General features: G+C 38.8%; 1 protein-coding gene across 2 annotated transcripts in view; it reads left to right on the top strand.

Annotated features, from left to right (window-relative positions):
* The window catches only part of EIF2AK3 (eukaryotic translation initiation factor 2 alpha kinase 3), a 67778-nt gene that overhangs the window by 30401 nt on the left and 20804 nt on the right, over nucleotides 1–16573 (top strand). For both annotated transcript variants that reach the window (XM_042981951.1, XM_015537609.2), the window contains exons 3-11: nucleotides 901–1095; nucleotides 2815–2945; nucleotides 4947–5181; nucleotides 6346–6508; nucleotides 7839–7979; nucleotides 8670–8792; nucleotides 10122–10342; nucleotides 10685–10797; nucleotides 14189–14311. In XM_042981951.1, the coding sequence (XP_042837885.1) occupies nucleotides 901–1095; nucleotides 2815–2945; nucleotides 4947–5181; nucleotides 6346–6508; nucleotides 7839–7979; nucleotides 8670–8792; nucleotides 10122–10342; nucleotides 10685–10797; nucleotides 14189–14311 (1445 nt within the window). The remainder of the gene's footprint in view (nucleotides 1–900; nucleotides 1096–2814; nucleotides 2946–4946; nucleotides 5182–6345; nucleotides 6509–7838; nucleotides 7980–8669; nucleotides 8793–10121; nucleotides 10343–10684; nucleotides 10798–14188; nucleotides 14312–16573) is intronic.

The following is a 16573-nucleotide window of genomic DNA, read 5'->3' as shown; positions in this document are numbered from 1 at the left end:
TATTCATTATGTCGTTTGTCTCCTGACACCAGAGTTTGAACTCCACAGGGCAGTGATTTTTTTTTGTTTTTTAATTTGTTTTGCTCAGCGGTCTCTCCCCAAGCAACATACTCATGCCTAGCTCATAGTAGGCTCTCAATACACATTGTTAAAAGAAGGAAGGACAACCAAGAGCATAAAATCAGTAAGCTTTGTTACCAGGGTTCCGGCTCATAGCAGATTTGAGAACATAAATAAAAGATGGGATACTGCTTGAATTGACCTGTGTTTCGTGGATCTGAGCCTATGATAGTAATTGCCCTGGATGAAACAGGTCTGGAAAATACTGCATATACTATCTGTTTGCTAGAAAAGCGTATTGTATATTAGCATATGGATTGCTGTAACCTCTCCTTGAATTCACTTGATCACAAAACTCTCTTTTGGTAGCTCATGTATCATTATGGGACACCCATCACAAACAAAGTTTGAGAAAACCGTGCTAGAGTATCACGCGTAGACCCCAGGAGAGATTGGCAGCTCTTTTTACGTTGCTCTTGGTTGATAAATTGTGCCTCTCCACATGCTGCTCAGAAGGAGGCTAGAGAACATCAGGCTCAAGACTCCAGCTCTTTGTCACTACTTGTAAAGTTATGATCCCTTTTAAAATTTACCTTCTGTTTTGGGGGCGCCTGGGTGGCTCAGTCGGTTAAGTGGCAGACATCGGCTCAGGTCATGATCTCGCAGTTCATGCATTCGAGCCCCATATTGGGCTCCGTGCTGACAGCTCAGAGCCTGGAGCCTGCTTCGGATTCTGTGTCTCCCTCTCTTTGTCCCTCCCTCGCTTGCACTCTCTCTCTCTCAAAAATAAATAAACATTAAAATAAAAAATATTTTTTAAAATTTTGCCTTCTGTTTTAGGTATTTGGGAATAAGATGATCATTCCTTCCCTGGATGGAGACCTCTTTCAGTGGGACCGGGACCGTGAGAGCATGGAAACTGTTCCTTTTACAGTTGAATCACTTCTTGAATCTTCTTATAAATTTGGAGACGATGTTGTTTTGGTTGGAGGAAAGTCTCTCACTACGTACGGACTCAGTGCATATAGTGGAAAGGTGAGTGAAAATGTTGGATTATTTGGGGAGGAATCAGAATAAATAGGGCGAGAGGAAATAACTTAATAAGCTATACTATTACTGGCTGAGGTTTATTATTTTTCCCTGAGGATATTATTTGTTTGAATAAATGAATTACAAAGTAGAAAGGGCAAAATATTATTAAGAAAACTAAATGTATCCGAGACAACAGAATAAACAGCAGAGCCAGGAAAAGCAGGAGGAAGAGAACGAATCAATAAGGTCTAGTGTGTGTCAGTTGTGTTTTTCATACATTATATTGAAATCTTCATGATGTTCCTAGAGGTCACACATTCTTGTTTCCATTTGGACAGATGAAGAACTCTCCAAATATTAATAATAATCCCAATAAGAATAATTGCTACTTATTTATCTAGTTTGATCCTGTAATCCAAGAGGAAAGTTGTGTTTATTTTACAGATGAGAAAACTTGAAACTTTAAAAGTTGAGAAATTTCCAAGGTTCAATTTGACTTAGGTCTGTGTGCAGATAAAGTTATACCATTAAGACCTAGACTCTCTCTAATGTTAGGTTTCAGGATATAACCATCATCTGCTTCTAAGATTGGTCTTACAGTATAAATCTCTTATTAGGAGTAACTAATTAAATACATCCTTTTTAGAAAGGTAAAAGTCTTGGGATGCCTGGGAGGCTCATTCAGTTAAGCGTCTGACTTCCGGCTGAGGTCATGATCTCACAGTTAGTGAGTTCGAGCCCCACGTTGGGCTTTGTGCTGATAGCTCAGAGCCTGGAGCCTGTTTTGGATTCTGTGTCTCCCTCTCTCTCTGCCCCTTACGGGCTTATGCTCTGTCTCTCTTTCCTTCAAAAATAAATAAACATTAAAAAAATTTATTTTTTAAAGAAAGGTAAAAATCTTTTTTTTAACTCTTAACCTTGATATGTGAATATTTTGTATATAGACTTAAGACTAGAACAAGGAAGAATAGAAAAATGATCTTTTGCCCCTTGACTTTTTCACACATTAACGATTCCTTATTTAAGTGTTAGGCCCATAGCCCCCTCTTGCTCTTGCAGATGCTTTTCTGCCTTCTCCACTACCCACATCTGCTTTGTACCTAGGAGGCCTTGTGACCCTCTATCTCCTTCAGTATTCTCATCTCTAAGACAGTGGAATTGACCCCTATCATCTGGTTCTCTATTTGATGTGCTGCTGCAAAATTCGGGTATTCTAGCACATATGCTTCTTTCTGTGAAGATTTTAGCTCAGATCATACAAGAGTCCTTCTTTGTTTTTCTAATGAAGGTTTGAAGGAGGTACTTTTAAATAGTATAGCTACTAAAAGAGATTTACGTCTTTAAAAACCAAATTCTTCCATCATATGGGAACTCGGAGGCCAATTTTTTTAATACACCTGGACTTTTTTTAATGAAATTCTTGCTAAGAGATCACAACTGTTTGTGTCTTCTCATGTATCATCCTTGAAAATCCCCCAAATAAAACTAAAATTATCTAAATCCTTAAAATAAGGATTTTCCCTTAATAATTCCAGAAATATTTACTGTTTCTTTTGTAGTTCTAAGTAACTCATTTTTGGAATTGGTAGTCTAACCGATGTTTCTTAATTCTTGGGTATTACAGATCCCCACAATTTTTTTATAAATTATATAGATTCTTTTAATATCTCCGATCTCCTGTAACTTATGTATTCTTTACAAAATTTCTATCTGTCTTTTCAGGTGAGGTATATCTGTTCAGCTTTGGGTTGTCGCCAGTGGGATAATGATGAAATGGAACAAGAAGACATCCTGCTTCTGCAGCGCTCCCAGAAAACTGTTAGAGCTGTTGGACCTCGCAGTGGCAATGAGAAGTATGTATTCAGATGATGTGGCTGTTGATCATTAGTTCAGCAAAACCCAAATTTATCAGATTTTTTTCTTTATGGAAATTTCCTGAACTATTTTCTTGCCCGAAAAACATACAACTCTTTTAAGAGAAATGTAGGCCCTAAATTAAAAATGGCCTCATGGGGGCCACCTGGGTGGCTTGGTCGGTTAAGCATCTGACTCCGGCTCAGGCATGATCTCACGGTTTGTGGGTTCGAGCCCCACATCGGGCTCTCTGCTGTCAGCGCAGAACCTGCTTCCAATCCTCTGTCCCCCTCTCTCTCTGGCCCTCCCCTGTGCGCAAAACACGTGCCCCCTCTCTCAAAAATAAACATTTAAAAATAAATAAATAAATAAATGAAAATGGTCTCATGGTTTTTAACAAATCCTGAATCGAGACTCCCACCATATGCTTCTGGAGATGATAACCAGAGGAAGGCCCATACAATGAATGTAGCAACCTCACTGATCATACAGATCAGTGAAAAGCTCTTAAGACAAAGTTAATGCACTTCATTTCAACTTGGGCCTCTTTGACCCTGTAGTTCTCTCTAGTCAGTAGTTTCATAGTGTGTTTGACAACCCAATTTTAAAATAACGTTTTTGTCTATTTTCTTAAAGCGTTGAAGTATAATTCATTTGGTCAAATGCCTTTTTGTTTCCCTTTTCAAATAATGAGTTCCTTATGTAATTTTTACATTTAAATATGGGATTAAAAACCAAGATGGTTGGATTACTTATGTTGGTCCTAAATCACATGCTTGATTTTTTTTTTTAACCTACCTAATATTTAAATTTTAACTTGCCTCTGTAGTAAAAATAATTTGAGATCTCATCTTTATCTTTTGAAAGTGAACCAGACTTTCAGATATTATCTAATGTGATGCAGTATAATTCAGCTTCCTTTCCTGTTTTCTTAAAATCAGTTAAGAATGTATTTCTATGTTCACTGGACTGTGAGTAGGGCTTTGCATCTGCTGGCAATCTGACCTTCTTTTTCCTGATGGGATTTTGTTTCCTTTTTTTTAAAAATGTTTTTAATGTTTATTTATTTTTGAGGGAGAGAGAGAGCAGGCAGGGGAGGGGTAGGGAGAGGGAGACAGAGGATCCAAAGCGGACTGTGCTGACAGCCACCCAGGCGCCCCTGGGATTTCGTTTCCTTAAGTGTTTGAGTGCTTGCTGGGTGTCCAGCCACCAATAGGAACAGATGTCCATCTCAACAGAATTTTGAGTTCCCAAAATAAGAAGAGTCTGGGGTCTAAGATCCATGTTCCTTAAGTTTATTTTTTAATAGATGTCAGGATTATTAGGTCATTTTCTATCTCAGTGACAAGTCATTATACTGTCAAAAGTTAAGTGATCTGTGTATTAATTGTAGAAGAAACATTGTTACTGCCACTTTATGGATGAGGACACTGAAATTCAGGAAAGGTTCAATGACTTGACAGATCTCGGGAGAGATTTGAGATTGGAGCTGAGGTGGTATGACCTTCAGTCTTGGTACACTGAATTACATTGCCTTTTGGGGCTATGTTTTCATATAAATACAAAACCGATGCATTTATCTTGCTGTGTACATTGATTTATTGGGACGAATTAATTTCTCTGCACTTGAATGAAATGTGCCCAGGCTTTAATTTAATTGACAAAGCACACTGCTGCTGGCCTCATTTGAAGGTAACTTTGGTGTGTGTTGAGAAAATCGCTCTGATTTGGAAATGTGAGCATTTGTTAATTTTTGAGAGAAAATCTGTCCCATAGCCATTGTCAGTTTACAACTCAGATCCCAGGTTTCTAACAGATCAGGACAAGGTTATGCCCTCTTGTGGCATAAGTCAGCAAAGCACTCCCAGAAAATTGTGTTGAGTTATTCGTTGTCTCCTCACAAAATGTTAGTGTTTGCTTCTTGAATCTGGAACAGTTCTTTATGATTTGATCCCTTTCCTTAAGTGTAAATTTCTAAAACAAACCTTTGTAAATTTAAGGTGGAATTTCAGTGTTGGCCACTTTGAACTTCGGTATATTCCAGACATGGAAACTAGAGCCGGATTTATTGAAAGCACCTTAAAGCCCAGTGGGAACAAAGAAGGGTCTAAAATTATTTCAGATGTGGAAGAACAGGAAGCTGCCATGATGGACACAGTGATAAAGGTGTCGGTTGCAGACTGGAAGGTTATGGCGTTTAATAAGAAGGGAGGACATCTGGAATGGGAATACCAGGTACCTAAACCCACCGAGAATTGATAAATACGTTGTTTTCCTTTCCCAGTTTGACCAAACTTATTGGGTAGAGGGAAATATCTCTCATTTTAGATTCTCAGCCTGTTCTCTGTGCCCTAAGAAATGTGCGGCTCTACACCCGTTAGGATGGCTACTCTGAAAAAGGCTACAGAAAACAAGTGCTGGTGAGGGTGTTTGCAGTCTCGTGCGCTGCTGCTGAGAGCGTAAACGGGCACAGCCGTATGGAAGACAGCACGGAGGTGCTTTGAAAAATTAAAAACTACAATATGATCCAACAATCCTATTTCTCAATATAGTCAAAGGAAGTGAAATCAATATCTCGAAGAGATATCTGCACTGCCATGTTCAGTGCACCATTATTCACAATAACCAAGATAGAGACGCAGTCTAAGTGTCCATAGTAAGGCATGGGTAAGGAAAATGGGGTGCGTGTATATACGCAGTGAACTACTATTCAGCCTTAAGGAGGGGAGATCCTGTCACTTGTGAAATCGTGGATGAACCTGGAGGACATTATGCTAAGTGAAATAAGCCAGGCCCAGAAAGGTAAACAGTGCATGATCTCTTGCATGTGGAATTTTAAAAGCTGAACACACAGAGCAGAGAGTAGAATGGTAGTTGCCAGGGGCTGGGGAGCAGGAGAAATCGAGAGATGTTGGTCAAAGAGTACAAAGTTTCGGTTATGCAGGATGAGTAAGTTCTGTGGATGTAATGTACAGTGTGGTGACTATGGTTAATGGTCCTATATACTTGAAATTTGCTGAGGGTAGATTAAAAAAAATTTTTTCTTTCTTGAGGTATAATCGATGAATAAAAACTATGTACATTTGAGCTATACAGTGTGATGATTTGATATATGTATATGTTGTGAAATGAGGGTAGATTTCAAACGTTGACGCGAAAATAATGATGTGAGGCGATGGATATGTTAATTAGCTTGATTGTGCTAATCGTCTCACAGTGTATATACTGTATCAAAATATGGCATTGTATACTGTAAATATATACATTTTTTATTTGTCAATTATACCTCATTAAGCTGGAAAAATTTTTACAATTGTGATTTTTAAATGTCATTTTAGGAGTTGAATTATGGAAATACTGCTTGAAATTCTATACAATTTCTTGTCCATTTTTGTTTAGTTTTGTACTCCCATTGCATCTGCCTGGTTGGTTAAGGACGGAAAAGTCATTCCCATCAGTCTTTTTGATGATACAAGTTATGCATCTAATGATGAAGTTTTAGAAGATGAAGAAGACATTGTAGAAGCTGCTCGAGGAGCCACAGAAAACAGCGTTTACTTGGGTGAGTAGATGTCTCTTATCTAGTGACGGGACATACTGACATTTAGGTTTTATTCCTACATCATTCCTTTCTACTTCAGCGGTGCCTAGAGTAGTTGTAATTCCTAAATACAGTCTCTGGCTTAGGTTGCCCTTAAGATTTATACTTTGATTTACATTCCTGTTTTTTTCCATTTATCCACTTCTTTTTTTTTTTAATTTTTTTAATGTTTATTTATTCTTGGGGGAGAGAGAGAGAGCGAGTGAGCATGAGTGGGGAAGGGGCAGAGAGAGAGGGAGACAGATGATCCAAGCAGGCTCCGCACTATCAGCACAGAGCCCAATGTGGGACTCAAATTCACGAACCGTGAGATCATGACCTGAATCGAAGTTAGACGTTGGACTGACCGAGCCACAGGTGCCCCATCCATTTATCCAATTCTGAAACTTTCAATTACCATGGCATATTCTTTTCCTCTGAGACCTATATCAGAAAGGCTTAGAGGGGCACCTGGGCAGCTCAGTCAGTTAAGCGTCTGACTTAGGCTCAGGTCATGATCTCGCAGTCTGGTCTGTGAGTTTGAGCCCCATGTTGAGTTCTGTGCTGACAGCTCAGAGCCCGGAGCCTACTTCAGATTCTGTGTCTCCCTGTCTCTCTTCCCCTCCCCTGTTCGCACTCTGTCTCTCTCTCTCTCTCAAAAATAAATAAACATTAAAAAAAAAAAAAAAAAGGCTTAGAAATGTTGCTGGGGCTCCTGGGTGGTCACTTGGTTAAGTGTCTGACTTTGACTCAGGTCATGATCTCATGGTTCGTGGGTTCAAGCCCCGGCTTGGGCTCTCTGCTGTCAGCACAGACCCTGCTTTGGATCCTCTGTCCCTCTCTTTCTCTGCCTCTCCCCCGTTCGAGTGCACGTGTGCGTGCATATGTGCTCGCTCTCTCAAAAATAAACATTAAAAAAAAGAGAGAAAAAAACTTTAAAAAAAGAAAGAAATGTTGCCATCATACAGTGTGTTGTGAATTACTCATATATCCTCAGAGTCTAAAACTTTCTACGTTTGTATTTGCATCTGGATTAATTGCTTTGAACTTCCGTACTAGAAGAGTTTTCCAGTAATTGCTGAAAATTATTATTCAGTGAGAAACATTGTAACTTATATATAACTTTCCGCCCCTATTTTTGTTTGGGTCACATTTGAGTGCTTCGGGCTTGATCCTTCTTTGAAAAGCATTTTGTAGCACATAAAGAAATACCTGGAATTAATCTAATTTTATTAAATCAAAATGACCCTTTTTGAAAAAAATCCTTGGTGCTTGATTCTAAACATAATTGATACTGTTTTCATTGACTCAGGAATGTACAGAGGTCAGCTGTATCTGCAGTCATCAGTCAGAATTTCAGAAAAGTTTCCTACAAGTCCCAAGGCCTTGGAATCTGTCAATAATGAATATGCAATTGTTCCTTTGCCAACAATCAAATGGAAGCCCTTAATTCGTAAGTGAATTAGGAACTTTTGTAATATTAGTGAGGTGTTCAGAGGCCTAATCATGACTGTCTTTGTCCTGGTATTGAATAGCACAGAGATTACAACTCATAGGTACTCTTTATTTTCTGACAAACTAGGAAGGCATTTGAGATGTCAGTGAATTTTAATTATCTTTTACATGATTTCATTGAAATAACAGCTGCTTCTAGAGAAATCAGTTGTTACTAAGATATTTCTCCAGACAACAGAGAAATATTCTTAACCATTCACTGACTGTGACTGAGTATCATTTAGCTTTTAACATATTTACGTTAAGAATATTTATGAAAAATTGCTTCTCGGCCTTTTGGCTAAGATCAAGTGAAGAATACTTATGAGACATTACTGGTTATTATAGCATATTCTATGAGACACTTAAATGAGTTGAATGCAGATATTAGACCACCTACTTCCTTCAGTTATCTTTCCGTAGCCTGTGTAGTTTTTTATCACATACATCACGTCCTATTTTAATTACTTGTTCAAATGACTCAGCTTCTCTACAAGGCTGTGCTTTTCGGGGGGAAAGACCTTTGAGCCATTTGTGTGACTTAACATATTTGAACAGAACTGTGGCTGAATATCTGTGTTTGGAATGAATGAGGTTCATGCAATTGCCCTGAAGCCTTAACATGTAAGATTTTACCATTTTCTTTTAGATTCCCCATCCAGAACTCCTGTCTTGGTAGGGTCTGATGAATTCGACAAATGTCTTAGCAACGATAAGTTTTCTCATGAAGAGTACAGCAACGGTGCGCTTTCAATCTTGCAATACCCATATGGTGAGTGTGAGGAAGCTTGCATTGAAAATGCTGAGGTGTTTCTTTGCATTTATTTATTCCTTTGAAATGAATGGTTGCAATTCAAATGAAAGGTAGTCATTGGAAGGTAGAAAATAAGATATCTTGGGAGGCATAGTGTGAATGGTGGCCAAGGGTGCGGGTTCCGTAGTTAGATTGTTAGGGTTCAAATCCCAGTTTTGCCCCTGACACCAGGTTGGGCACACCCAGCTTATCTGCATCTTCGTTCCTTCATCTGTAAAGCGAGGATAGTAATCCTAGTATTTATCTACTGGGCTGTTATGAGGCCTGAATGAGATAGATAATACACATACAGTCTTAGCTAGCACGGTGTCCTGCAAATAGTATTCAATAAGCATTCATTCTGGTGATTAGCTCTCATTTAGTTAAAATCCTGTTTAATATAAACTACATAATATCAGCCTGGATAATGAAGAAAACAGGCGTTTCCCATAATATTGTGTAAAATGCTATAAAACGAGGTGATATTAATTTTGTCCTTCGACGGGAAATTAGCGCAAAAGTAAGAGGAGGTAAAATTTGACATGAAATACATTCCTGGGTATTTAAAGTTAGGATGTATTTAGATATGAAAGTATTCCCAACAGTTATATGTTAAGAAAAACTCTCAAATCTGCATTAGGCCAAAGCATAGATTCCTCATCAGTCACCCCAGATGCTGGAACTGGGAAGTTACTGTAGAATTTAAATTGACAAAAACAGAAGGCTCTGACCTAGAAACATCAGTCTTTATCTGATGCTGATCAGAACACAAGGTAAGAGAGAATTGTGTAGTCTGTCCACGTGGTACAAAATAGAAGCCAAAAAGACAGGTTGCTTCCCAGGACAACCTCATTCTGACAGCGTGAAAGGAACCAATGAGCGCGTTGGAGATGTTTTCTTTTCAGTTTGAGAAGAATGACTGATGGTATTTCATTGATGTCTAAATGGAAGTAAAGTTTAAAATCCTTGGAGGAAGACTGAGTACTGTCTAACTCTTTCCCGAATTTAAAGAATTGAATTATTTAATGAGGTAATGAATGGGGTGGCCCTTAAGTTTTCTTTCTAGTCTTATTATTCAGTACAAAGAAGATCTGTGATGCTTATGGAATAAAGGAAAATAGGTTTGTATAAGAAAAAAGAAAAAGTAGGGTAAGGAGGCTATTGAAATGTGTTAAAGAAGAGATGAAACTTTAATAAAAGGAATTGGTAATAGAAGTGACAGGAAAATAGAGAATTTTTTAGCAATTAAAGGTGGCTCTATATTGGTTTATCTTTAAAAAAAAAACTTTTTAACATTTGTTTTTGAAGATAATGGTTATTACCTACCATACTACAAGAGGGAGAGGAGCAAACGGAGCACACAGATCACAGTCCGATTTCTCGATAACCCAAATTACAACAAGAACATTCGCAAAAAGGATCCTGTTCTCCTCTTACACTGGTGGAAAGAAATAGTCGGAACTATTCTATTTTGTATCATAGCAACAACTTTTATCGTGCGTAGGCTTTTCCATCCTCATCCTCACAGAGTAAGACCTTTTTTAGAATTCTAATGTATCTCAAAGTTTGGGGTAAATAATGTGTGGGGGTGGGGAAGAGGGTACTACATTTACTTAGGTTTACCATGAAATCATTATTGCCCATCCCTTCCTGTCCACTGACCTACGACCCCTTCGCTCCTCAACCCATTGCAATCTGTCTTGCACCCCTACCGTTTCACTTCCCACTGACCAAGGAAATGCTGTATTTTGTGTTCTCACAATACGCTTATTTTTGTCCATATTGTTTATTTTTTTAATGTTACTTATAGTTTAAGATAGTCAGCTAACCTCAGTTCAGCTTTGACAGTGATTTTCTCCCCACCTTATCAGCAAAGGAAGGAATCGGAAACTCAGTGTCAAACTGAAAGTAAATACGATTCTGTAAGTGGAGACGCCAAGGACAGTAGCTGGAATGACATAAAAAATTCTGGATATATATCGCGGTAAGTCTTACCATAAAGTATATGTGTGTGTGGTGCAGCTTCTGGTGGCAACTGTTGGAATCAAAGAAGAAATGACCTCTAAACTAAGATCCTGTTGAACTTTTTTTAGTTTATTTATTTTGAGAGGGAGAGAGAGAAAATGAGAACAAGGGAGGGAGGGGCAGAGAGAGAGGGGAACAGAGGATCTGAAGCAGGCTCTGCATTGACAGCACAGAGCCTGATGCGGGGCTCAGACTCACAAACGGGGAGATCGTGACCTGAGCCGAAGTCAGCCACTTAACCCACTGAGCCACCCAGGTGCCCCTCACTTTTTTTTTTTAATGCACAAATGTCCAGGTAAGTAAAACATAGATTTAACCCTCAAGTAACTTAAACTTATTCAAAGTGGTATGTACCCTAAGAAAGATAAAAATAGAGTGTTATAGAAGTTCAGAATTTCAGCCGCCAAATTAAGTTCTTACCAGAACTTAACTTAGCTATTGAGGATCTACCATGTACTGGGCTCGTCATTAATAGTACCAAATTGTTATTGTGTTATTAGAGTATGGTATAAATCTCTATATGTTACTTAATCCTCAATTATTTATTTCATCCTTATTCTGTCTAGAATAAGAAATAGAAAAATGGGGGGAAAACACCAATAGGTCATTTTTAAAAATAGAAGAGGGAGGTGAGTCACCTAAAAAGTAGGCAATTCAAATAATTTGAAAGTAAAATAAAAGAGAGAATCTGTTAGCATCTATTAGGTATATAGTTTTTTATGCTTTGTGGTACAGGGAATGGTACTGTGGTTCATTTTTCAATTACATGGTTTATTTCTATGTTTTCCCTTTGTTTTGATATCATACTTAACACTTGGTAATATGGAAACAAGGAAGAGATACAGAACCTCACTGTTCAATACCTAGGGTAATGATTTGATGACAGAAAGATTGAAAATTACAGCTAAAATATGTGATACTTTATCTGTGGACCTAATTGATCTACGGTACATTCATACTGTATTATGACAAATGGAGAATTGACTATAATCAATTTGTTTTAGGTACAAGTTGCCCAAAGGAGAATTTACTAGGTGACTAAGAAATGGCAAAGGCTTTAGTACCCTTCTAATAAAGATGCTAACCAATATGTCAGCGGACAGCAACACCAGCAGGTAGAGAGAGGGAGCGAACTAGGGACCCAACAGCTCTTCATCGGGTAGAGTCCACTACTGAAGCCATTCATTGTTCATTCAACATTTACTCTAAACAACTGAGCACAGGAAAGTATTCCAGGCTTTAGGAAAAACAAAAAGACTAGTCCTATCCTGAAGGGGCTTAAAATCTATGAGAGAAGATAATACGGGGCAAAACGGAAACATACAAGAAAAAAGCCGTGAACTGTAAGTGACTCAGTCTGGTTGTGATGATTCTGTGAGTGGAGCAGAGGTTGTCATAAACGACCATTTTCATTGGCCAAATGTCATATGGTCACATTTTCATTGAACCTTAGATTGTGAGTAAGGAAGAATTAGGTAAACACAGGGAGGAATGGGGATTAGTGAATAAGCATATATCCGTAAGGCTGTTGTGAAGAGAATTAGAATAATGTACTCTGAAATTGAATTAGACTTTATTTTCCTTTAACTTTATTCAATATGGAGAGTACAGCTGATTGTTTTTCAAATACATAAGCTCTATAATAATACCTAATGTTTATTGAATGCCTACTATATTGTAGGCATTATAAAGAACCTGAGCTCTGGGTCCAGTCATGAGTTCAATACCCAACTTTGTGATTTATCAGTTGGGACCTTAGGCATGATGATACTTACCTTTACAGAGTCTATAATCTTAAATAAGATGTCTCTCATTTCAGATGATATATTTATTTTCATATGGATGTTTTCTTTAATATAGGGCAAAATTCAATTGGCCCTTCAGAAGTAGGGTATGGATTTCATGGGCTTTGTAGCTGGGGAGATGGATTTGTACCAAAGTGCCTTGACTAGCTATTTTTAGGGATACAGAGTATTGTTCTTCATTCTCTGTGAAGGTAATTGGCCCATGGAGGATTTGGATCAATTGCCTCTCCTCCTTAACTCCATGCTCTAGCCAGCTGAGCCAGCTACTAAATTAATAGGAGTGTGCAAATCATAAAGTAATAAACTTAGCCTTATGAGAGACACTAAAGATAATCTAATCTAATTCAACTACTCCCCATCTGCCTGGAGAACAACTTCATAGCAGGCATGCATGCATTCATTTATTTTTTCATATATTGTCCGATAGATATTTGTTAGATCTTCTGTTTGCCAGGTAAGCTCAGCCTCTGGAAATACAAAGAGAAACAAGAATGCTTTTCTGCATTCAAGGCCGCCACAGTTCAGCGGCAGTGGGGAGAGTGAGCGGAGTACGAATAACTGCAAAATATCGAGATTACGTTTAAGTAGTTCAGAGTACTGTGTGAACAGTGCTATGAGAACATGAAGACAGGGGTGTAGGAAGGCCCTACGGCAATGGCGAGATGAGCAGAATGAAGGAAAAACAAGAGTTTCATTAAGTACAAAGAAGTAGGCCATCTCAGCAGAGCAAACAGCAGAAGCAGAAGTGCCGAAGTTGTGAGACCTCATGCAGGCTGGCTGGAACACAGCACAGAACGGTGAGGTCGGGCGCGGAAGGGAGACCAGACTACAGTGTGCAGCCCGGCCTTTAAGTCACAGATGCTGAGTTAGCCGGTGATGAGCACACTGACTCAGGAGGCATCCCAGCCAATTGCAGACATCTTTGGTTCCTAGAAAGATTTCTGGCAAAAAAAACCCCAAAAAACAAAAAAAACACTTAAATATAAGAGGATTGATTACATTTTTGCCATAAAAATGCACTGACATAGGATTAAACTGTGTTTTTCTCATTGACTGCAGAATGCCACAGGAGGCAGAAGTTTAGAGAATTAAGGATGGAATATTTTGGTAGGTGATGGAAAGTATCAGACAGGTTAGATCGGTAGTGTGGTTGCTCTAAAAACAAGTGATTAACAGGTGATTCCCAACTAAACAGGAGCTTTTTTATTTTTTATACATTTTCTTGGAAAAAATTAGAATGGGTTTGCTTCATTTATATAAACAGAAGAACAAAGAATGCTAGTAGTAGAATTTAAACTACACTCTGAGGGCACCTGGCTGAGTCAGTTGGTGGAGCACGTGACTCTTGATCTTAGGGTCATGAGTTCAAGCCCCACGTTGGGGTTAGCATTTACTCAAATAAATAATTAAAAATAAAAATAAAAAAAACCCTGCACTTTCTATTAAAATAAGTTCTATAAGACTTAACAGAGTTTAGACACTTTTTATACATCATAAAATAAGATTGAACTATTACCTTATTAAAATTTCTTTTTTTTTTTAAAGATATCTAACAGATTTTGAGCCGGTTCAGTGCCTGGGACGCGGTGGGTTTGGAGTTGTCTTTGAAGCCAGAAATAAAGTTGATGACTGCAATTATGCTATCAAGAGAATCCGTCTCCCCAACAGGTAAGGGAGGGGCACTGATAGTGAACCTGGAGCTAGGACCATATTACTCATCCCACAGGCAATACATCCTTCTTCCTATACTCGATAGATCCTATAGGAAACATAGTTTCTGACCTTCATTGAATCTTAGCTTCTGAGGGCTACCAGGTAACCAGCTGTCTAAAAGGGGTGATCTAGGGGTGCCTGGGTGGCTCAGTCGGTTGAGCGTCTGACTTCGGCTCAGGTCATGATCTCACAGTTCGTGAGTTCGAGCCCTGCGTCGGGCTCTGTGCTGACAGCTCAGAGCCTGGAGCCTGCTTCCGATTCTGTGTCTCCCTCTCTCTCTGCCCCTCCCCTGCTCATGCTCTGTCTCTCTCTCTCTGTCTCAAAAAAGAATAAATAAAACATTAAAATAAAAAAATTTTAAAAAAATTAATAAAAGGGGTGATCTATTTATTTTTTTAATGTTTATTTATTTATTTTGAGAGAGAGAGAGCATGAGCAAGAGAGAGGGAGAGAAAGAGAAAGGATCCCAAGCAGGCTTCGCACCTTCAGCACAGAGACCAGTGTGGGTCTCGATCCCCCAAACTGTGAGATAATGACCTGAGCCAAAACCAAGAGTTGGACATTCAATCCGCTGAGCCACCCAGACGCCCTGGGGTGATCTATTGAGATTGCTTTGTCTCTACTTAGAAAATCTGCCCTTGTTTTTGATTCTTAACCACTCAGGGCTTTCCCACAGTGAATTATGATGACTATAGACTTTACTACATAGCACCATTTAGAAATAATCTATTTATTGTGGGAAATAGAGAAAGTATTAAAACTCATCTGTGTCTTTTCTCCCCAGAAATATTATTACCATTTTAGGGTGTTTCCTTTTGATTTTTTTGTCTGATCATAAATTTACTTTCTTAGTAGCATAGTTACCAGTACAGTACAGTTTTATCTGTTGCTTCCTTCATTTAATTCTTGGTATTTTCCATGTTATTAAGAGTATTTTATTAAAATGCTAAAATACACTAAAAGTATCTTAGGGCTGGATGATAGTCCAACTGATACATGTGAAATATTTTAACTGTTCCTTTTTTTGTTTTTTTTTTAAACATTTGGGTTTCAAATTTGTTGCAGTTAAAAACAGCTTTGCAGTGTTCATCTTTATTTATTTATTTCTTTTTAAATGTTTATTTGTTTAATGTTTATTTATTTTTGAGAGAAAGAAAGAGAAAGAGACAGAGTGTGAGTGGGGGAGGGACAGAGAGAGAGGGAGACACAGAATCCAAAGCAGGCTCCAGGCTCTGAGCTGTCAGCACAGAGCCCGACATAGGGCTTGAACTCACGAACTGCAAGATCATGACCTGAGCCGAAGCCGGACGCTTAACCGACTGAGCCACCCAGGCGCCCCATGTTCATCCTTAATATAAATGTTTTACCACATCTGCTTCCTTAGGATAGATTCCCGGAAGTAGGATTTCTGACTCAGAACAGTGTCATGCTTAAGATGATTGCCTTTGAGTAATGCCTTCTTTTCCATCTATTTTAGCAGGCTCCTATTGGTTCTTGATTAAATGTGCACTGATTGCTCAGTGTCTTTGTAACTGGTAGTTAAACATTCTGTCCAACAGATAGGGACACAGGACTGGGATGGATTTGTGTACTATGTGACTAATCCTTCTCTTTGATATATAATTTTTGAGTAGTTTGCATATTCATATGTGTAAGTTACCACGTAGGATATGAAATTAAGCAAAACTTCTGTCCCCGAGAACCAATAACTCTTTGAAGCTTTTGTGTACATACAAAATAATTTTGTGTATATACAGATAATTACAATACAAGGAAGACTGTCACCTGGTGGCCTAGATTAGTAAATAGCTTCCCATGACAAAAGTGCAGATGTAGCTGAAATCAAGGAAGGCCAGCTTTATGGAGGTGGTGACATCTGGGCTGCGTGTTCAAGAGTAGCCTGTCTCTCAGTAGACGGATGTGTGAGGGAGGGATGTCTCACTACACAGATGGCCCGAGAAGGGCTCTAGGGAAAGCACTTGGAGGTGGCACAGAGAACAGTGAGCATTCTGGCGTGGGTGGAGTAAAGGGTAAGGATGGGGGAGTGTGGAGGAGATGTAAGATGTGGGTTTCAGGACCTTACATGCCAAGCAAGGGGGGTTAGACTTTGTTTCGTAGACAGTTGGGTCTTTGAGTAGAGAGGTGACGCGATCAAAGTGGAGGTGGCTCTGGAGGTGGTACGTATAAGTGGCTGACATGAGGAAAGGGTCAGAGATA

This window comes from Panthera tigris, chromosome A3 (assembly GCF_018350195.1).
Source record: "Panthera tigris isolate Pti1 chromosome A3, P.tigris_Pti1_mat1.1, whole genome shotgun sequence".
Classification (NCBI taxonomy): domain Eukaryota; kingdom Metazoa; phylum Chordata; class Mammalia; order Carnivora; family Felidae; genus Panthera; species Panthera tigris.
This window is presented reverse-complemented; position numbering and strand designations above follow the sequence as displayed.